The sequence below is a fragment of the Ranitomeya imitator genome, chromosome 6, assembly GCF_032444005.1.
Source record: "Ranitomeya imitator isolate aRanImi1 chromosome 6, aRanImi1.pri, whole genome shotgun sequence".
NCBI classification, from domain to species: domain Eukaryota; kingdom Metazoa; phylum Chordata; class Amphibia; order Anura; family Dendrobatidae; genus Ranitomeya; species Ranitomeya imitator.
In genome coordinates, this window is record NC_091287.1 from 428180266 (window position 1) to 428203713 (window position 23448).

Here is a 23448-nt window from a genome sequence, read left to right on the forward strand (position 1 = left end):
ACGCCAAACCAACACAGCTCATCACCCCAAGAACACCATCTTGACAGTAAAACATGGTGGTGAATGCATTATGCTGTGGGGATGTCTTTTTTATGCAGCAGGGATTGGGAAAATAGTCTGAGTCGCAGGGGAGATGGATGGAGCAAAGTACATGGATATTCTTGAGCAAAACATATTATTACCAACATTTGGTGAAAATTTCATGTCAATAGCACCTTTAGAAATGTATTTACTTAGAAAATTGCCGACATGTCCAATAGTTAGATCACCCACTGTATATATATATACACTGTATATACACATACAGCTGAAACCAACTCTCTCATTTGGCAAGTATTAATAATAATGGTAGTCGCAAAAACGGGAAAGGTTTATTTTGATTTCATGTCAGACATTGAGAGAAACATGCATACAGTATGTGTCTTTTTATATAGTGTATGTAAACTTCTGGTTTCAACGGTATGTGTGTATATATACATACACACTTGTATATATACATGTGTATACATTATATGTAAATGTATATATATATACATATATATATATACTGTATTTTTATTGTGTTTATATTCATACACCCACATATGTATATGCACACACACATATCTACAGTACATATATGTGTACATATATATATATACAGTATATATATGCACACATATACATATCTACAAACACATATATGTACATATGTGTATATATACAGTATACTGTATATAAGTATACATATATATGTATATATACACACATATATCTAAGTGTATACAATGTGTACATGATCCATTACTGTTAAGTAGAATACAAAAACACTGAATAGTGTACATTTCATGGGTGCACATAGAAAACAATGTGTGACAGCACTCCAGTATCGAATAGCACATTATAGCATTTGCAAAATTTAGTTTAAATTCATGATTTTACTTTAATTTTGTACACACAAAATTCACATACAGTTGACAGCTATATACATATATTTACTTAAATCTATAAAATCATATGTGTAGCCAATGCATATATTACAGTGAATATAACACACCATGACTACATTGATGTGTTACATGACAATGGATTTGTGTGTTTCCTAGGAAAGTTCTGTTACAGATCTGCTCAAATCTATCATTGAAAATTACACAATATAATCAAACTACTGAAGTTATCTGAGTTAGCCCCAGCTCGTTCATCCCACTACTTCCTTGAGGAGTGTAAGAAGTCATTTCCACTGCTAGTCATACTGGCTTGGTAGTCCGCTCACCATCCCTTGTGTAAGCTGGGTCATGGACAGTGTTCCCAACTCTGCTGTTTCCTTGCCGATCCAATCTTAGCTTTGATGGGAAGCAAAAGTCTTTGAAACATCTTTTGAAGTTTTCATCTAGGAATGCATACAAGATTGGATTTAAGCTACTGTTAGTGTATCCCAAAGCAATGCAGAAATAATAGATAGAGCTCACAGCAATGCCTTGAGGTACATCTACAAGGGTTTCAACCAACACAAAAATATGAATTGGGGTCCAGCAAATAATAAATACTGCTACAACAACCAGCACCAGTCTTGTTATGCGTCGGAGATTCCTGTCTTTTTCCCGAGATCCAGACAGTAGACGAACACTTTTTAACCGCAGGATCATTTGGGTATAACAAATTGTTATAATAAACACAGGAATGATGAATGCAAAGATAAATACGCAGATTTTCATCACTGTGTCCCAGTACCAGTAAGGAGTTGGAAATTGAAGGGCACATTCTATGAGTCCTAGAAGGGTGAAAAGAAAATTAAAGTTAGATTTGCAGAAGATAATATGTTGGTTTGCCCTAGGGCGAATTCACACGACTACAGATCTTAGGAGTTCCCAGTGATGAGATCCTATTTTTTTCACAAATTAGGTATCATATTTTATTAGACACTTTGAGGTTAATGCTATTGAGGTAATAGCTTTCTGTCTGTCACGGATAATCATTGGTCGCGGCCGCTGGCTGTCATTGAATCCAAGTCGCTGATTGGTCTCTCCAGCTACCTGTCATGGCTGCCGCGACCAATCAGTGATGGCCACAGTCTGATTAGTCCCTCCCTACTCCCCTGCAGTCTACGCCCGCTCCATACTCCCTGCAGTCACCGCTCACACAGGGTTAATACCAGCGGTAACGGGCCGCGATATGCCACGGGTAACTCACTCCATTACCGCCGCTATTAACCCTGTGTGACCAAGTTCTTACTATTGATGCTGCCTATGCAGCGTCAATAGTAAAAACATCTAATATTAAAAATAATTTAAAAAAATAACAAATCATTATATACTCACCTTTCGCGACGCTCTGGTGACCTCTGGCAGGTTCCGGTGCCAAGGATGGTGTGGGAGAAGGACCTGCCATGACATCACAGTCATGTGACCGTGACATCATCACAAGCCCTGCGCGCCTGCGCGATAAAGACCTGCCATGACGTCACGGTCATGTGACAGTGATGTCATCACAAGTCCTGCACGCCTGCGTGAGAAGGACCTGCCATGACGTCACGGTCATTTGACCGCGATGTCATCACAGGCCCTGCAAGAGAAAGACCTGCCATGACATCACGGTCATGTGACTGCGACGTCATCACAGTGCCTGCGAGCCTGCGCGAGAACAACCTGCCGTGACGTCACGGTCATGTGACCGAGCTACAAGGGGCCCTCGGAAGGTGAGTATATGTTTATTTTTTAACCTGTGACATACGTGGCTGGACAATATACTACGTGGCTGGGCAATATACTACGTGGTTCTGTGCTGTATACTACATCGCTGTGCAATATACTATGTGGCTCTGTGCTGTATACTTCGTCACTGGGCAATATACTACGGAACTGGGCAATATACTACGTGGCTGGGCAATATATTACGTGGCTGGGCTATATACTACGTCGCTGGGCAATATACTACGTCGCTGGGCAATATACTACATGGCTGGGCAATATACTACATGGCTGGGCAATATACTACGTGGCTGGGCAATATACTACGTGACTGGGCAATATACTACCTGACTGGGTAGCTTCTGATTGGTCGCGGGCCGCCCATGTGACCGCCACGCGACCAATGACAAGCCGCGACGTCACCGCAAGCTATTAACGTGCTCATTTTTAAAAATGAGCGCGTTAATGGCTTTCAAAGACGTAGCGGCTTGTGATTGGTCGCGGCCACGCGACCAATCACAAGCCGCGACGTCACCGCAAGCTATTAACGCGCTCATTTTTAAAAATGAGCGCGTTAATGGCTTTCAAAGACGTAGCGGCTTGTGATTGGTCGCGTGGCGGTCACATGGGCGGCCCGCGACCAATCAGAAGCCGGGACGTGATTCTCAGGTCCTAAAAGCGCTCATTTTGAACAACGAAGCCTGCCGGTTACCCGCGCTGAGTTCAGGGGCCGCCGGAGAGGTAAATATATCAATATTTTTTATTTTAATTCTTTATTTTACACATCCCTATGGATCCCAGGGCCTGAAGGAGAGTTTCCTCTCCTTCAGACCCTGGGAACCATGAGAATACCTTCCGATACTTGATGTCCCATTGACTTGTATTGGTATCGGATATCGGTATCGGTGATATCCGATATTTTTCGGATATCCGCCGATACTATCCGATACTGATACTTTCAAGTATCGGACGGTATCGCTCAACACTAATCTTTACACTTCTTCAGAGACTCAGTGTCGCCTGAGGCGAAGTGATCAACTTGCTGCATTTTAGGTGCGCCCTTGGCCGGGGAACAGTGTTTACTGTAGCGCCTCTTCCCCGGCGGCCGTCCATGTGGTACTGATGCAGCACACAGTGTCCACACATATTACACACACAGAAACGGATATCTCCAGTACCGTTTTTTCCGGTACTGGAAATATCAGTATGTGTAAAACCATCCTAAAGCCACATTCACACTTTCAGTATTTGATCAGTATTTTACCTCAGTATTTATAAGCCAAATCGGGAGTGGGCAAGAAATCCAGAAGTGGTGACGTGTTTCTATTATACCTTTCCTCTGATTGTTCCTCTCCTGGTTTTGGCTTACAAATACTGAGGTAACATGCTGAACTTGTGAACGTGGCCTGATAGTGTGTTTCTGTTACTTCTGACTTCCCACAGACAGAAGTGGCAGTCACAAGATGGCGCCGATAATTGATGAAGACTACTCCAAGGCAACCCCCCAAAAAACCACAAAGTGGTGCAAAGAGTGCAGAATCCCAGCATTAAATCTACAACAAAAATACATACACTGAGAAAACTAAAACACACAGCAATGACCCAATAATCGGAGAGGATTGTTAACAACAACAAAAAAATATATATATATTAATAATGAAATGTGGAAAAACGCAATGTTTCTGCATTTAGGACCATGACACAAGGGGCAGACAACCTGGATATATCGACAGTACACAGGGTGTATGATTTGGGGCCATTTTGCTGACACAAATTACTTGTGAATAAAACTGGTGATAAATCTTATAAATTAGTGCTTAGTAATAGTGTAACAAATGCTGCAAAGAACAATGGAGATTCCTCCTGCTTTGTTCCAGCTCCGCAACTTCTTGGGACCAAACATTGCCCGTGTGCACACAGATAGGGCTGCCACTAGGAATTTCAGTGACCCATACTGTCAAAATTTTCAGGGTCCCCTTGAGACTCCACCCAGGCTCCACCCCAGCCCTGTCTCCACCCCTCGAACTGTCCACAGTCCCACCACCCTCTCTTGGAAAAACTGCTCTACTCACCAATCGCACATTAACAGTTCCCATCACCAGATCACACATATAGCCAGCAGCTTTTGTTTTGGACAAAAGATTTTTTAAGCCGCCATCACAACAAATAAGACTCTTTTGGCAGGGCACTACTCTACTCTAATCTATTAACCCCTTAAGCCCCCGAGGGTGGTTTGAACGTTAGTGACCGGGCCAATTTTTTCAATTCTGACCACTGTCCCTTTATGAGGTTATAACTCTGGAACGCTTCAACAGATCCTGGTGATTCTGACACTGTTTTCTTCAGAGATATTCTACTTCATGATAGTGGTAAAAAATTTTATATTACCTGCGTTTATTTGTGAAAAAAATGGAAATTTGGCAAAAATGTTGAAAATTTTGCAATTTTCCAGCTATTAATTTTTATGCCCTTAAATCTCAGAGATATGTCACACAAAACACTTACGTAACATTTCTATTTTAGATCAGCACAATTTTGGAAACAACATTTTTTTTTGTTAGGGAGTTAGAAAGGTTAAAATTTGACCAGCAATTTCTCATTTTTACAACACCATTTTTTTAGGGACTACATCACATTTGAAGTCACTTTGAGGGGTCTATATTATAGAAAATAACCAAGTGTGACACCACTGTAAAAACTGCACCCCTCAAGTTGCTCAAAATTACATTCAAGAAGTTTATTAACCCTTCAGGTGTTTCACAGGAATTTTTGGAATGTTTAAAAGAAATGAACATTTAATTTTTTTTCAGACAAAATATACTTCAGCTCCAATTTGTTTTATTTTACCAAGGGTAACAGGAGAATATGGACCCCAAAGTTGTTGTAGAATTTGTCCTGAGTACCCCGATACCTCATATGTGGGGGTAAACCACTGTTAGGACGCAAGGCAGAGCTCGGAAGGGAAGGAGCGCCATTTGACTTTTCAATGCAAAATTGGCTGGAATTGAGATGAGACGCCATGTTGCATTTGGAGAACCACAAATGTGACTAAACATTGAAACCCCCCACAAGTGACACCATTTTGGAAAGTAGACCCCTAAGGAACTTATTTAGATGTGTGGTGAGCACTTTGACCCACCAAATGCTTCACAGAAGTTTAGAATGTAGAGCCGTAAAAATAAAGAATAATATTTTTTCACAAATATGAACTTTTCGCCTACAATTTTTTATTTTCCCAAGGTTACCAGAAGAAATTGTACCCCAAACATTATTGTGCAATTTGCCCTGAGTAAGCTACTACCCCATATGTGGGTGTAAACCACTGTTTGGGTGCAATACAGAGCTCGGAAGGGAAGGAGCACCGTTTGACTTTTCAGTGCAAAATTGGCTGGAATTGAGATGGGACACCATGTTGCGTTGGGGAGCCGCTGATGTGCCTAAGCATTGAAATCCCCCACAAGCGACACCATTTTGGAAAGTAGACCCCCTAAGGATCTTATCAAGATGTGTTGTGAGAGCTCTGAACCCCCAAGTGTTTCACTACAGTTTATAACGCAGAGCCGAGAAAATAAAAATTATTTTTTTTTCCACAAAAATTATTTTTTAGCCCCCAGTTTTGTATTTTTCCAAGGGTAACAGGAGAAATTGGTCCCCAAAAGTTGTTGTCCAATTTGTCCAGAGTACGCTGATACCCCATATGTGGGGAACCACCGTTTGAGCGCATGGCAGAGCTCGGAAGGGAAGGAGCGCCATTTGGAATGCAGACTTAGATCGATTGGACTGGAGGCGTCATGTTGCATTTGCAGAGCCTCTGATGTACCTAAGCAGTAGAAACTCCCCACAAATGACCCCATATTGGAAACTAGACCCCCCAAGGAACTTATCTAGATGTGTTGGGAGAACTTTGAACCCCCCAAGTGATTCACTACAGTTAATAACGCAGAGCTGTGAAAATAAAAAATCATTTTTTCCATAAAAATTATCTTTAACACCCAGTTTTGTATTTTCCCAAGGGTAACAGGAGAAATTGGTCCCCAAAAGTTGTTGTCCAATTCGTCTTGAGTACGCTGATATCCTATATGTGGGGGGGAACACTGTTTGGGTGCATGGCAGAGCTCGGAAGGGAAGGAGCGCCATTTGGAATTCAGACTTAGATGGACTGGCTGCAGGCATCACGTTGCATTTGTAGAGCCCCTGATGTACCTAAACAGTAGAAACCCCCCACAAGTGACCCCATATTGGAACCTAGACCCCCCAAGGAACTTATCTAGATGTGTTGTGAGAACTTTCAACCCCCAAGTATTTCACTACAGTTTATAATGCAGAGCCCTGAAAATAAAAAATCATTTTTTTCCCACAAAAATGTTTTTTAGCCCCCCATTTTTTTTTTACAAGATTAACAAGAGAAATTGGACCCCAGAAGTTGTTGTCCAATTTGTCCTGAGTACGCTGATACTCCATATGTTGGGGTACACCCCTGTTTGGGCGCACGGGAGATCTTAGAAGGGAAGGAGCACTGTTTTACTTTTTCAACGCAGAATTGGCTGGAATTGAGATTGGACACCATGTCGGGTTTGGAGAGCCCTGATGTGCCTAAACAGTGGAAACCCCCAATTCTAACTGAATCTCTAACCCAACACACCCCTAATCCCAACCACACCCCTAAGCCAACCCTAACCACACCCCTAACTCCAACACACCCCTAACCCTACTCCCAACCATAACCCTAACCACACCCCTAACCTTGACACACCCCTAACCCTAATCCCAATGGTAAATGTAATCCAAACCCTAACCCTAGCCCCAACCCTAACCCTAGTCCCAACCCTAACCCTAACCATAGCCCTAACCTTAATAAGAAAAAGGAAATAAATACTTTTTAACTTTTTTATTTTTCCCTAACTAAGGGGGTGATGAAGTGGGGGTTGATTTACTTTTATAGCGGGTTTTTTATCAGACTTTTATGATTGGCAACTGTCATACACTAAAAGGTGCTTTTTATTGCAAAAAAAATTTTTTGCGTTGCCACATCTTGAGAGCTATAAGTTTTCCATTTTTTAGTCCACAGAGTCATAAAAGGTCTTGTTTTTTGCGGGACGAGTTGACATTTTTATTGGTAACATTTTCGGGCATGTGACATTTTTTAATCGCTTTTTATTCCGATTTTTGTGAGGCAGTATGACCAAAATCCAGCAATTCATGAATTTCTTTTGGGGGGGCGTTTATACCGTTCCGCGTTTGGTAAAATGGATAAAGCAGTTTTATTCTTCGGGTCAGTACGATTACAGTGATACCTCATTTATATCTTTTTTTTATGTTTTGGCGCTTCTATACGATAAAAACTATTTTATAGAAAAAATAATTATTTATAATGCATTTATTCTGAGGACTATAACTTTTTTACTTTTTCGCTCATGACGCTGTATTGTGGCTCGTTTTTTGCGGAACAAGATGACGTTTTCAGTGTTATTATGGTTATTTATATCTTTGTTTTTGATCGCGTGCTATTCCACTTTTTGTTTGGCGGTATGATAATAAAGCGTTGTTTTTTGCCTCATTTTTTTGTTTTTGTTTTATGGCGTTCACTAAAGGGGTTAACTAGTGGGACAGTTTTGTAGGTCGGATTGTTACGGACGCGGCAATAGTAAATATGTGTACTTTTATTGTTTTTTTATTATTTAGATAAAGGAATGTATTTATGGGTACAATATTATTATTTTTTTCTTTATTTAGGTTTTTTTTTTTTTTTACACATATAAATATTTATTTTTTTTACTTTATAACATGTCCCCGGGGGGCATCATGTTATAAGGTCAGATCGCTGATCTGACACTTTGCACAGCACTGTGTCATATCAGCGATCTGACATACAGGGCTGCTGGCTAACCAGCGCTTGCTCTGAGCAGGCGCTGGTAAGCCACCTCCCTGCAGGACCCAGATGCAGCCCCGTGGCCATTTTGGATCCGGGACCTGCAGGGAGGAGATGCTCATTACAAGGTGAGCACATCGCCTTGTACAGAGGGTCTCAGGGAAGCACACAGGGAGTGCGATGCTTCCCTATGCCGCCGGAACACTGCGACCATGTTTGATCGCAGTGTGCCGGGGGTTAGTGTGCCAGGGGTGGTCCATGACCGCTCCTGGCACATAGTGCCAGATGTCAGCTGCGATAGTCAGCTGACACCCGGCCGCGATCAGCTGCGTTACCCCCGTGAGCGCAGCCGATCGCTATGACGTACTATCCCGTGCCTGGGAATTAAGTCCCATGTCACATTAAGTGGTTAAACATTTCTTAAAATATCCAATACAATTTAGGTATATTTTTATTTATTTTTAACTTTTTAAAATGATCAATAATATCACATACGGGGGACAAATATTACCGCACCATGACCAAACCATATATTACCACCACATAGTGACCTATAATACCACATACAAAGTAGTGATGAGCGAGTGTACTCGTTGCTCGGGTTTTCCCGTGCACGCTCGGGTGACCTCTGAGTATTTGTAAATTCTCGGAGATTTAGTTTTCATCATGGCAGCTGAATGATTTACAGCTACTAGACAGCTTTATTACATGTGGGGATTCCCTAGCAACCAGACAACCCCCACATGTACTCAGCCTGGCTAGTAGCTGTAAAACATTCAGCTGAGATGATGAAAACTAAATCTCCGAACACTAACAAATACTCAGAGGTCACCCAAGCATGCTCGGGAAAACCCGAGCAACGAGTACACTAGCTCATCACTAATACAAAGGAACAAATACCACCACACTATGTCCAGACACCATATTATCACCACAGTGACCAAATAATACCACATGCAAGGAACAAATAACACCACACCATGACCAGACAACATATTACCACCACAGTGACCGAATAATACCACATACAAGGAACAAATACCACCACACCATGACCAGACCAAATATTACCACCACATGGTGACCAAATAATAGAACATACAAGGAACAAATATCACCACACCATGGCTGGACAACATATTACCACCACATAGTGACTGAATACTACAATACTGATCATTAACAAAAAAAGCAATACTAATATCGCCTTAAGCAACATTATACACAGGAGATCTGTACTTAGTATGCAGTGTCTGTGTTCAGGTAATACAGTGATCACCGGTGACATTATACACAGGAGCTCTCTCTATAGTGTCAGTGTACAGGTAATATAGTGATCACCAGGTACTATACACAGGAGCTCTGTATACAGTGCCAGTGTTAAGGTAATATAGTGATCACCAGTGACATTATACACAAGAGCTCTGTTTATAGTGTATAGTGTACAGGTAAAACAGTGATCACCAGTGACATACACAGGAGCTCTGTATATAGTGTCAGTGTACAGGTAATACAGTGATCACCGGTGACATTATACACAGGAGCTCTATATACAATGTCAGTGTACAGGTAATACAGTGATCACCAGTGACATTATATACAGGAGCTCTTTCTATAATGTATAGGTAATCAACGGTGACATTATACACTGGACCTCTGTATATAGTATGCAGTGTATAGTGTCAGTGTACAGGTAACACACTAACTCACCAGTCACATCTATAGGTGAAGTCCTTCATCTTCGCTTTTAGTCTTCATCCAGTACAGACCACCATCACGTCTTCCAGCCAGGGCTCATCTCTGCAGTAAATAACACAGTTATCTAGAGCACCACTTCCTGAACACATTACTTAATTATATCCTAAATTCTAAACTATACCAGATGAAGAAAAAAAGCGACAGTGTCGCTCTGCCCATTAACAGGACCAATTCCCCCATTTAAAACAGCATCCTCAAAAAAATAAAATAAATACATCACTGCAGTAATAATATCCCTTAATTAGCATATAAAGCAGGAATAGAACAATCCACAAAATAGATTATATGTGTAGCAAGGTGGATATTAAAGCTCAACCTTTATTAGATAGAATTCTAAAAACCCAAATTAGTCAAACAAAAATAAAGGGGTACCACAGTGAAGGAAGTGCCCTATAACCAACAAACAGAAAAAAGGGGGGGGGGGAGGAAGAGGGTTGTTAAAAGGTACTACTGGTCTCTCAGATCCTCAATATTAATCTCATCTGATAGCAAAATGACTATAGTTGCCCACAGGAAATGTCTTCCACTTGCCTAAGTCACAATAACATGTATGAGTATAACATCCCTTTCTTATAACTACCACTTGTTTGTACCATGTAAATGAGATCATCTATATACTATTCATCCTATGGGCAACTATAGTCATTTTGCTATCAGGTCAGATTAATATTGAGGATCTGAGAGGCCAGTAGTACCTTTTTAACAACCCCACCCCCTTTTTCTATTCGTTAGTTATAGGGTACTTCCTTCACTGTGGTTTTTGTTTTTGTTGTTTGACTAATTTGGCTTTTTACAATTTTACCTAATAAAGTTTTAATGTCCACCTTGCTACACAGATAATCCCTTAATTAGCCCCTATGGTATATCCTGGCCACCTTGTGTCAAATTCCTGGCTTCAGCCGTATGTTCTCACGTCCTGCCCTCATGAGTATCCATTCTGCCCCCATGTGATGTCCCATGATCCTGCCCCATCTGTCTCCATCATATCCATCCTGCCCCATCTGTCTCCATCATGCCCCATGATCCTGCCCCCTGCTCTATTCTGCCCCTGTGCTCCATTCTGCCCCAGTGTCTCCATTCTGCCCCCCCCCCCCGTCTCCATTCTGGTCCCCATGCTTCTTTCTGGCCCCCGGGTTCAATTCTGCCGGTGAAAAAAACTGCGGTTTGCCTCTTTCAATAAAAAAAACCTTTCTCCTTACCTTGCCGTGCTCCTGCGGCGATGCTCCCGTCCTCCAGGCCTTTCAAGCGCGGACTCGCCAGGGAATGACAATGACTTCATAAGCTGGGGATGTGCGCGCTGACGTCAACTGCCAGCCTCCGACTGGCTGGCAGCTTTAACCATTGCCATGTGGGCCCGGGCCCGCAAGGCAATGCTACCCACGAATCACCGACCTCGTACACGCACGGCTCCGCACACCTCATACACACACGATTTCACTTTGTATGCCTCGCACACACACGGCTCCACTCAGTACACACATGGCTCCATACCGTAAACCTCGCACATATGCGGCTCTGCTCCATACACCTTACACACATGCGGCCACGCTACTTACACCTCATACACACATGGCTCCACTCCGGAAACCTTGTACACATGCGGCTCTGCTCCATACACCTTGTACTCATGCGGCTCCTCTCTGTATACCTCATACTCATGCGGCTCTGCTCCATACCCAATACACACATGGCTCTGCTCCGTACACACACGGCTCAGCTCCGTACACTTTGTACACACAGGGCTCCATTTCGTACACCCCATACACATGTGGCTCCGCACCTTACACCCTGTACACACACGGCTCAGCTCCATACACCATGTAAACACACAGCTCTGCTCCGTACACCAAGTGCACACATGGCTCCTCTCCATACACCTTGTACACATGCGGCTCTGCTCTGCACACCTCGTACACACACACCTCTGCTCCCTACACCTCATACACACATGGCTCCACTCCGGAAACCTTGTACACATGCGGCTCTGCTCCATACACCTTGTACTCATGCGGCTCCTCTCTGTATACCTCATACTCATGCGGCTCTGCTCCATACCCAATACACACATGGCTCTGCTCCGTACACACACGGCTCAGCTCCGTACACTTTGTACACACAGGGCTCCATTTCGTACACCCCATACACATGTGGCTCCGCACCTTACACCCTGTACACACACGGCTCAGCTCCATACACCATGTAAACACACAGCTCTGCTCCGTACACCAAGTGCACACATGGCTCCTCTCCATACACCTTGTACACATGCGGCTCTGCTCTGCACACCTCGTACACACACACCTCTGCTCCCTACACCTCATACACACACGGCTCCGCTCCATACACCTTGTACATATGCAGCTCCGCTCCTCACAACTCATGCACACACGGCCCTGCTCTGTACACCTCGTACACACATGGCCCTGCTCCGTACACCTTGTACACACACGGCTCTGCTACATCCACCCTGTAAACCCCTCCTGACCCCACACATAAACTTCCCCTCATTTAGCACCATGACAACCAGCACAGCAGAGTCCTGCATACACTGAGGCCCCTGATCATGTGACTCCTGATTCATCCCCTCCTGTGACCTCATCACAGGTCCTGTGTGCACAGAACAGCCATATATGAGTAACCCGAGCAGATGCAGGAGAGGAGCGACTTCAGCTTCAGGACCTGTGATGATGTCACGATCATGTGACCGGTCACGTGAGCCGTGGAGGGCTGGATCAGGAGATCCGGGATAGTTGGGAGCCCCGAATAGAGTAGAAACAGAACCTGCGTCTCCGACGCAAGTTCAGTTACTACACCGGCAGAATCTGCCGCCCCCTCTCTTCAGGGAAGGCACCGTCGCCTGAGGCAAAGTGCTCAACTTGCCTCATGGTAGGTGCGCCCCTGCTCACCTTATTCATTGAAAGGCATGTACCTCATCATTAAACAGACATCTCGCACTTTACCCAGCCCTCTGTTAAGAGTGATGTGAAAAACCCCAGTCTTGATGAATTGGGGCAATTAAGTGGTTTCCTGATAAGATGGCTAAATCTAAAATAATCCAAAAAAGGGAGTAAAATAAAATAGAAAACACAAACTGAAAATAAAACAGGCTAGAAAAATATTCTCCAGTATAAATTTTCAATTCCTAAAAAAATGGATTAGTAATTGTGCAAAGTGATTCACATTCTGTATTAGCAATAGTATTATTTTTGTTTTGTTGCTTTAAAGGGGTATTCCCATCCAAGATCCTATCCCAATAAGTATTGGGCATTGAAGTCGCTTAGGTTTCACTGGATAGCCAATTAGAAAAACTATATTACACTTCTAATTGAAGATACTTGCTAATATTATTATTATTATACTGTATCTACTACATGATGGGATGATAGGATCTTGGAGATGGGACTTCCCCTGTGAACATGGTAATCAGTCATTGATGTATGTCATCATAGAACATGTACTTTGTAATATAAATCTCACAACTCACATCCACATTTTCTAGGACAAAATTCTTTGCAATTGCGTTTACCATTTTCCTTATTCACAGAAGAGTGATGATCACGCATACATCCAGGCCACCATCACTGCCAAGGCCATAACTGTAGTAAGATTGTCATATTAGTTTTCAAGGTTTTTTCTCATATGGAATAGAACAATTTACATGTACGAATTCCTGGAACATTGTGATACAGCAGATCAGAGTGCAACTAGCACATAAGGGAAACTTGTAGTGAACCACCACAATTGCATACAAAACAGACTGAATTATGGCGACTTTAGGAGCATAAAATCAAAAGTAATGGATAAAAAAAACCTTAATGTTCAATTTCAATCAGTCCACATTTACAAGAATAGCAGGACACAGACAATAATCTGGTTTATTCCAGTAAGTTTAAAGAAGCTGAATTGGCTACCTGCTGATCATAGTTCATATTTTGTATTGTTCAGTTCATCGTAGATAGGTTAAAGCAAATTTTCAGTTCGATGGTAGGTCTAAATGAGACTGCAGGCAAACTACGGTACTTACATGACTGAAACATTATTCATGCTTTAAAAGATTATCTTCCAACAAGAAAAAATTGGTTATTAAAAATATATTAATCTTTCTCATTACCAGCTTCATTCATTCCATAAAAATGGTCAGCCTTTCTTGCATTATATATTTATTTAAAGCCTTACCAGTCCAAGTATTTCATAGAGACGTACAGTTCTGCTCAAAAGTTTACATAACCCAGCAGAATTTTTGCTTTCTTGGCCTTTTTTTCAGAGAATATGCACGGTGGTGCAGTGGATAGCACAGCAGCCTTGCAGCGCTGGAGTCCTGGGATCAAAAGCCACTAAGGACAACATCTGCAAAAAGTTTGTATGTTCTCTCCGTGTTTGCGTGGGTTTCCTCTGGGTACTCTGGTTTCCTCCCACATTCCAAAGACATACTGATAGGAATTTAGATTGCGAGCCCCAACAGGGACAGCGATGATAATGTGTGCAAAAAACTGTAAAGTGCTATGGAATATGTTAGGCTAGTTTCACATTTGCGTTTAAAACCGCAGCGTTTAATCCGCATCCGCAAGTGGTGGAAAAAACGCATACAAACGTGGCATTTTTTAGACGCATGCGGTTTAAAAAACGCAGCCTTTATATGCGTTTGCGTTTTTGGTGCACATGATGAGAAATTTCACAAGAGAAAAATCAAGATAACCAGACACTGCCAATAGGACTACAGAGGGCATGTATTAAGGTATTTCTTTATATAGACCCCTGAACAGCTGTAATCTTCAGATTTTGCTCCTGTATCCTGTGTCATGACGGATCTTCGCATGGAGAGCTTTTATTTCAACCTGGATTTAAGCATCAAGCTGTTTCTTGTCTGTGCTTTTGCTTGGGAGCAAGACGGAAATCGCGAAAGATGGAGAAGGAGACAACGTAGGCGTTTTTGGAGACACCCCATTATCGAACTACGTGAGAGACGTGAAGCCTATCACATGCTGTATGGTGAGCTTAATGCCAACCCAGAGAAATTCCATGAATATACAAGGATGTCGCATGTCTCATTCCGGGATTTGCTTGCTCGTGTCCAAGAAGCCATATGGAGACAGGACACCCAGCTCCGTAGAGTGATTCCACCAGAGGAACGTCTGCTGGTTACATTAAGGTACGTTCCAAATCTAAACCAATGACAGTCCAAATTTTGTGTTTTCTGACATGTATGTTTTGGGTATGTTCCTTTCTTTCTTTAGCGTAACCACACCATAAATAGAATAGTTTGTAATTTTTGGGGGGTTTGTTTTTCTTACAGATTTCTGGCAACCGGAGAGAGTTTATCATCCCTCCACTTCCAATACCGGCTTGGAATATCCACCCTGTCCAGAATAGTTGTGGACACCTGTCAGGCATTGTGGAATGTACTCCGGGATGAGTTTATACCCCTACCCACCGTGGACATGTGGCTTGAAATTGCGGAAAAATTCTGGAGTGTGTGTGATTTCCCCAGCTGTTTAGGAGCTGTGGATGGAAAGCACATCCACATTATCAAACCTGCCAGAACAGGATCGGAGTATTTCAACTATAAAAAATATTTTTCTGTTGTGCTCATGGCAATAGCTGATGCGAACTGTCGCTTCATCGCTGTGGACATTGGAGCTTTTGGCCGTGGCAATGATTCCCAGACTTTCAAGAACTTGGATATGGGCCGCCGTGTGTATGGCAAAAATTTCCATTTTCCCCTGCCACAGCCTCTCTCCAACACTCAAGATCCACCGATGCCATTTGTTATGGTTGGGGATGAGGCCTTTCAGATGTGTGAAAACCTACTGAAGCCCTATTCCAGTTGGGACTTGACCCACTCTAGAAGAATCTTTAACTACAGACTGACCAGGGCCCGAAGAACAGTAGAGAGTTCCTTTGGCATTCTGGTCTCTAAATGGCGCATTCTTGCATCAGCCATAAATCTAAAAGTGGAAACAGTTGACGAGGTGGTCAAAGCCTGTGTGGTTCTGCACAATTATATAATGGCTAAGGAGCAACCCAACATTGAACTGGATGAACCAGTTGCACACCCACTGCCCGATTTCCAGCATCACCCGGTGTGGTCAACTGCAGCAGTTGGTCACATGCGGGACCAATTCGCTGCCTTTTTTGATTCAGATATTGGACGTGTGTCATGGCAGGACAATGTTGTGTAAATGTCCTGTTGTAATTAGATCTGTACCAGTAATTTTCTGAAATGATAATAATATTTCTCATTAATAAACTTTAGTTTTGGTTGTGTTGACCGTGTCTCCTATGTTTTTCCTCTACAAACGAAGGCTGTCCTAAAACTAGCAGTATTTGGTCTGTATTTAATATCAGTATTTGTAATCCAAAACCAGGAGTGGGTGATAAAGGCAGAGGTGCTAGTTATTATTTTAATATCATAATTTACATCTAATTCTTCCACTCCTTGTTTTGGCTTACAAATACTGATATAAAACACTGACCACATACTGCTAGTGTGACGGCAGCCATGTTGCTTTAAGCTTGGTGACGTCATTGCGTCCTGATTCTGTTCTGCAATATCCATTGGACACAGACTGAAGACACAATTAAAGAGATCTATACTCATCAAGTCAGGTGTCAGAAATAATGAATTCATGATGCACATATAACAGCCTCATGAATTCATTTCTGACACCTGTGCAGGTGATCATAGTTATGCCGTGTGTGACCACCATCGTCCTTCAATTTGTGTGTAATAGGTTATGTACACAGAAGAGAAAACGGAGGTTATACAAGGCAGTTCTCTACTCACCAGGTCAGGTGTCCTAACTAATGAGTTTTTTGACACCTGACCTGTTCAGTAGAGTTCTGCACTGTATTTCCGCCATTTTCTCTTCAGACTGCAACACTAGTCACAGACTAAGCAGAAAGAAGAGATTATGAAGATAATACATCTATTATTTTTTGGCCCACTTCATATCTTTATACTAAAGACACACAAAGCTGCAGTCTTTTTTTTATAACTACTGGAGATATGATGTGGCCCAAAAATTAAGTGTGTGGCGAAGTTTCTTTTATTTGGCGCACGTTGTGTGTTGCCAGCGGCGATAGACACAATACACCAAACATAATTGGGGCAAATCAAACTGTATTTTTTTTTTTTACAACCAAAAAATTTATTTAACTGCGCTGGCTTGGGATAGAGTGATGTAAACGGGGGTGTGAAGCACTGAGGCCTGGCTAACCGTGGACGACGCAGAGGTGACAGGAGAAAGGGCAATGAAACTAGTGGGGTCTGATAGTTTGGGGATGGGGCTTGACACATGAGAGGCTTGAGACGCACTGGAAGGGTGAGACAAACCTGACATTACAGACACATTGGGAGGTGAAGGGGGAGGAATACTAAGAGTCTTCTGTTTTTTTTTGGGGGGGTTGGGTTTGCCGTGTTCTGGGAAGCCTTGGTGGGCTCATATGGCGTGGCATGGTGGTGGGTGACCTGTCAGGGTCCGGCTGCACTGTGTCAGAGTCCATAGTGCTCGTAGAGTGTGCAGCCATGCCAGAGTCCATAGTGCTCGTAGAGCGTGCAGCCATGCCAGAGTCCATAGTGCTCGTAGAGTGTGCAGCCATGCCAGATTCCATAGTGCTCGTAGAGTGTGCAGCCATGCCAGAGTCCATAGTGCTCATAGAGTATGCAGCCATGCCAGATTCCATAGTGCTCATAGAGTGTGCAGCCATGCCAGAACCAGAATCAATAGCGCTCATAGAGCGTGCAGCCATGCCAGAGTCCATAGTGCTCGTAGAGTGTGCAGCCATGCCAGAGTCCATTGTGCACGTAGAGCGTGCAGCCGTGCCAGATTCCATAGTGCTCGTAGAGTGTGCAGCCATGCCAGAGTCCATAGCGCTTGTAGAGCGTGCAGCCATGCCAGATTCCACAGTGCTTGTAGAGTGTGCAGCCATGCCAGAGTCCATAGTGCTCATAGAGTGTGGAGCCATGCCAGAATCCATAGCGCTCGTAGAGCATGCAGCCATGCCATATTCCATAGTGCTCGTAGAGTGTGCAGCCATGCCAGAGTCCATAGCGCTTGTAGAGCATGCAGCCATGCCAGATTCCATAGTGCTCGTAGAGTGTGCAGCAATGCCAGAATCCATAGCGCTCATAGAAAGGAAGGCCATACCAGGGTCCTGCTGCATCATGGTGATGGCAGTATGGAATGCCATGCCAGGGTCCTGCTGCATCGTGGTGGTGGCGGTACGGAAGGCCATGCCAGGGTCCTGCTGCATCGTGGTGGTGGTGGTACGGAAGGCCATGCCAGGGTCCTGCTACATCGTGGTGGTGGCGGTACAGAAGGCCATGCCAGGGTCCTGCTGCATCGGGGTGGTGGCGGTACAGAAGGCTATGCCAGGGCGTTGCTCCTCATCAGAAGAAGAAGAAGACATTCTGATGCATGTAGAAAGAAAGAAATGCAAGAAATTAGGACATGTAGTGGCAGAAAATAGAAAATAAAGGCATTGGCTAGGATATACTCACATTCTTCAGTGTCTTGTTTTCCTCCGAGATGTAGCCTGTGTCTCGTCTGCTTTAGTGTCTGCTGAGTAGTGACCTGCAAATGTCCACTACCTCCCTTTATCACCTACTATGTGGGGGGTGGCTTATCAGTGTCTAGACATGTTTTTCTCTTGTGAAACGCATGCATTCATGAACGCAAGCAAACGCTTGTGCTTGTGAACGCATGCGTTCATATAGACAGCAATGCGTTTTTTTTGTCGCAATCCTTGCGCAATAGACCGCATACGTTTCCAGGTTGCAAATTGACGCCTCTAAAAATTACTACATGTTGCATTTCCGCACCAAGCCGCAAACGACGAAACGACGCATGCGGCTTCAAATGCGGCAAAACGCGAACAATCAAAAACACATGCGTCCCTAATGTTAAATATAGGAATACACAACGCATGCAGATATATGCAGTAGAAACGCTGCGGACACAACCGCAAATCTGAAACCAGCCTTAGCTCAGTATAAAAATAAAGATTATTATATAACACCAAAACGTTTTCTCCAGTCATGGTTAGTGGTTGAGTGAAGCCATTTATTGTCAAACTACTGTGTTTTCTCTTTTTAAATCATAATGACTACCCAAAACACCCAAATGACCCTGATCAAAAGTTCACATACCCCATTTCTTCTACCGATCCCAAGCGCACAGTTCAAGCTAAACAGCCATTTACAGGAACTGGAGGCTTTTTGCCTAGAAGAGTGGGCAGCTTTACCATAAAATAAAGAACCTCATCCACAACTACCACAAAAGACTTCAAGCTGTCATTGATGATGAGGGGGGCAACACACAGTAGAAAAAATGGGGTATGTGAACTTTTGATCAGTTTCTGTGTCAAGTTCCCGCCACTGCACAGGGGGAATTGTTATGAAAGGCAATTCAGTACTACAATGGACATAGCGGTCAGAGCACATACAGTGATCTGACAATAACCCAAAATCATAGAACGAGCTCTGAGACGTGGGAACTCTGCAGACCGCAATCCCTAATCCTCTCCAAACAACACTAGAGGCAGCCGTGGATTGCGCCTAACACTGCCTAGGCAACTCGGCACAGCCTGAGAAACTAACTAGCCTGAAGATAGAAAATAAGCCTACCTTGCCTCAGAGAAATACCCCAAAGGAAAAGGCAGCCCCCCACATATAATGACTGTGAGTTAAGATGAAAAGACAAACGTAGAGATGAAATAGATTCAGCAAAGTGAGGCCCGACTTTCTTAACAGATCGAGGATAGAAAAGGTAACTTTGCGGTCTACACAAAACCCTAAAGAAAACCACGCAAAGGGGGCAAAAAGACCCTCTGTACCGAACTAACGGCACGGAGGTACACCTTTTGCGTCCCAGAGCTTCCAGCAACAAAATAGACAAGCTGGACAGAAAAAATAGCAAACAAATAGCAAAGAAGAACTTAGCTATGCAGAGCAGCAGGCCACAGGAATGATCCAGGGAAAAGCAAGTCCAACACTGGAACATTGACAGGAAGCCAGGATCAAAGCATTAGGTGGAGTTAAGTAGAGAAGCACCTAACGACCTCACCAGATCACCTGAGGGAGGAAACTCAGAAGCCGCAGTACCACTTCCCTCCACCAACAGAAGCTCACAGAGAGAATCAGCCGAAGTACCACTTGTGACCACAAGAGGGAGCTCTGCCACAGAATTCACAACAGGGAATCTCAAACCATCTCCGCTGCAGTCTCCCATTCTTCTCCAGCCGCAGTGAAGCCTGCTCAGCAGAGACGTCAGTCCCAGCGTCTGGCTCAAGCTGATACTGTGCGGCTGGTTACTGCTGTCCTTCCAGGCTCAGCCATTGTAACCAGTGCTTATCAGCAGCGAACAAGCATCCCTGGGACTAAGTCCTGCTTTTTTTTCTTCTGAGCATGCCCAAGAGGCGACCTCTCATTGGAGGTCAGGGGTCACATGCTCAGGTCCTGTAGCAGCTCCTATTGGACCACTTGGAAGGTCCTGGAGAGCTTCCACTATAAAAGGTTCGCATGGCCGCACGGCCATGCGCTAGTATAAATTTATTATTGTATGTGTGTGGATGTATGCCTGTTGATGGATGAAAGCTCCGAATCATTCCCATCCCTAGTGTTGTTGACTGTTCGTGAATGGTGGAAGCTACCTAGCACCTGACAGTGCTATCCCGCACAGCTAGCACACGATACAGCATCTGATAGCAGTGACAGCCATTGCGGCGCCGTGTGCTAATAGAGCGCTTTCCTGGCCCAAGTCTGGGTGGTTAGTGGCGTCCGCCAGAGCGGCACTGCACGCACTCTTGTATAGTAAATTATTAGTTCTGTTAATCTCTGAAACCCCAGTAGCGGTGTCGAGCGCAAGAGGTCTAGAGGAACTCTTTACCTGAGTCTTGGGACAGAGTTCTGTGACTCTTAGCTTGCGCTCTTTGTGCAGTACCATGGCCCTGTGATGCAACAGGGTTACTTCCTTCATACCGGGTGAAGCTAACCCATGTGTGTATCCACATTATACCACCATATAGTCCATAATTACTTAGCAGCAGGTTCCATCTCTGCACGGTGGACCCCAGGCTGCGAACGCACCTTACACCAGCCTTATAATTATTTGGTGCGTTCCGCTAGCCCTAACAAAGTGTAGGAAGCAGAGTAGGATCCGGAAGGGATAACATTGTCTCTAAGTTCCAGACTGCCGTCACACAAGCGGGTGCCAAGGGAGTGTGGATTAATGCGATCGAGGGGGGCTGGTGATACCAAACTGTTATCGAAGGTGCAAGATCCGAGGAACAAATGGAGGAGGATGAGGTGATGGGCGAGCAACTGTCAGATAAAGAGGATAATCCTCCCCTCTCTGTTGATCATGGTTGGCAGGAGGGGATGGAGGAAAGAAGCCTCATTATTACGCAGCCACCAACACAGCATGGGCTTGGTCTTCATGGTAGAGCCCGAAATATGAGTGCCTTCTTGCTGCACTATCTGCAACATGATCCCTTTATAGTTATGATTAGGAATACTGCTGACTACTGGGTTGCCACTATGTTAGATCCACATTATAAAACCAAATTTTGCCAGATGCTTCCCACCCTGGAAAGGGAGCTGCAAATGCTGGAATATCGAAACACGCTTTTACACAACCTTAAGAGAGCTTTTCCCCAAGACAGCAGTGAAGCACACAGTTCGCATCGCAGCTCTAGACTTCCAACCTCCGACACGTCAATTTGTCAATGCCAAAACATTAGCAGCAGCAGCGGTGTAAATGGAAGGAGCAATTTCTGTGAGTTCTTTGACACTTTTTTTAGACCAGCTCGTGCACCAGCACAACAGAGTCCAAAACTTACACATGGTGAACGAATGGAGAGGATGGTGCAAGAGTATATAGAACTGAATATCAATACCATCAGCGAGAGATTGGACCCTTTCACATTTTGGTCTTCCAAAACGGATGAGTGGCCTGAGCTCACCTCACACGCCTTGGAGGTTTTATTGTGCAAAGTAGCCAGCGTTCTCTCAGAACGTGTCTTCAGCACTGCTGGTGGTGTCCTGACTGATAAGCTCTATTATACAATGTATTATATACTTAGCTTTAATATATGTACAGTATGTTGGTTTCCACTATTATTCCCCGTGTATTATTACTCTGATCCTGGTATTTATCTGCAGTATGCAATTATATTATATACCCAGGGTATTTGTTATCAACTTGGTCTGGGGGAAAATGTGTGTAAATGGGTTAGTAACTGGCTTAGTGATAGAAAGCAGAGGGTGGTTATAAATGGTATAGTCCCTAACTGGGTCGCTGTGACCAGTGGGGTACCGCAGGGGTCGGTATTGGGACCTGTTCTCTTCAACATATTCATTAATGATCTGGTAGAATGTTTACACAGTAAAATATCGATATTTGCAGATGATACAAAACTATGTAAAGCAGTTAATACAAGAGAAGATAGTATTCTGCTACAGAGGGATCTGGATAAGTTGGAAACTTGGGCTGAAAGGTGGCAGATGAGGTTTAACAATGATAAATGTAAGGTTATACACATGGGAAGAAGAATCAATATCACCATTTCACACTGAATGGGAAACCACTGGGTAAATCTAACAGGGAGAAGGACTTGGGGATCCTAGTTAATGATAAACTTACCTGGAGCAGCCAGTGCCAGGCAGCAGCAGCCAAGGCAAACAGGATCATGGGGTGCATTAAAAGAGGTCTGGATACACATGATGAGAGCATTATACTGCCTCTGTACAAATCCCTAGTTAGACCGCACATGGAGTACTGTGTCCAGTTTTGGGCAGCGGTGCTCAGGAAGGATATAATGGAACTAGAGAGAGTACAAAGGAGGGCAACAAAATTAATAAAGGGGATGGGAGATCTACAATACCCAGATAGATAAGCGAAATTAGGATTATTTAGTCTAGAAAAAAGACGACTGAGGGGCGATCTAATAACCATGTATAAGTATATAAGGGGACAATACAAATATCTCGCTGAGGATCTGTTTATACCAAGGAAGGTGACGGGCACAAGGGGGCATTCTTTGTGTCTGGAGGAGAGAAATTAGGATTATTTAGTCTAGAAAAAAGACGACTGAGGGACGATCTAATAACCATGTATAAGTATATAAGGGGACAATACAAATATCTTGCTGAGGATC

At 43.6% G+C, this 23448-nt stretch overlaps 1 protein-coding gene across 1 annotated transcript in view; it reads right to left on the minus strand.

The window, feature by feature from the left end:
- Positions 1-908: 908 nt before the first annotated feature.
- The window catches only part of OPRK1 (opioid receptor kappa 1), a 190821-nt gene continuing 168281 nt past the window's right edge, over positions 909-23448 (minus strand). Inside the window, exon 4 of the mRNA XM_069731340.1 lies at positions 909-1750. Coding sequence (XP_069587441.1) covers positions 1227-1750 — 524 coding nt within the window. The 3' untranslated portion in view covers positions 909-1226. The remainder of the gene's footprint in view (positions 1751-23448) is intronic.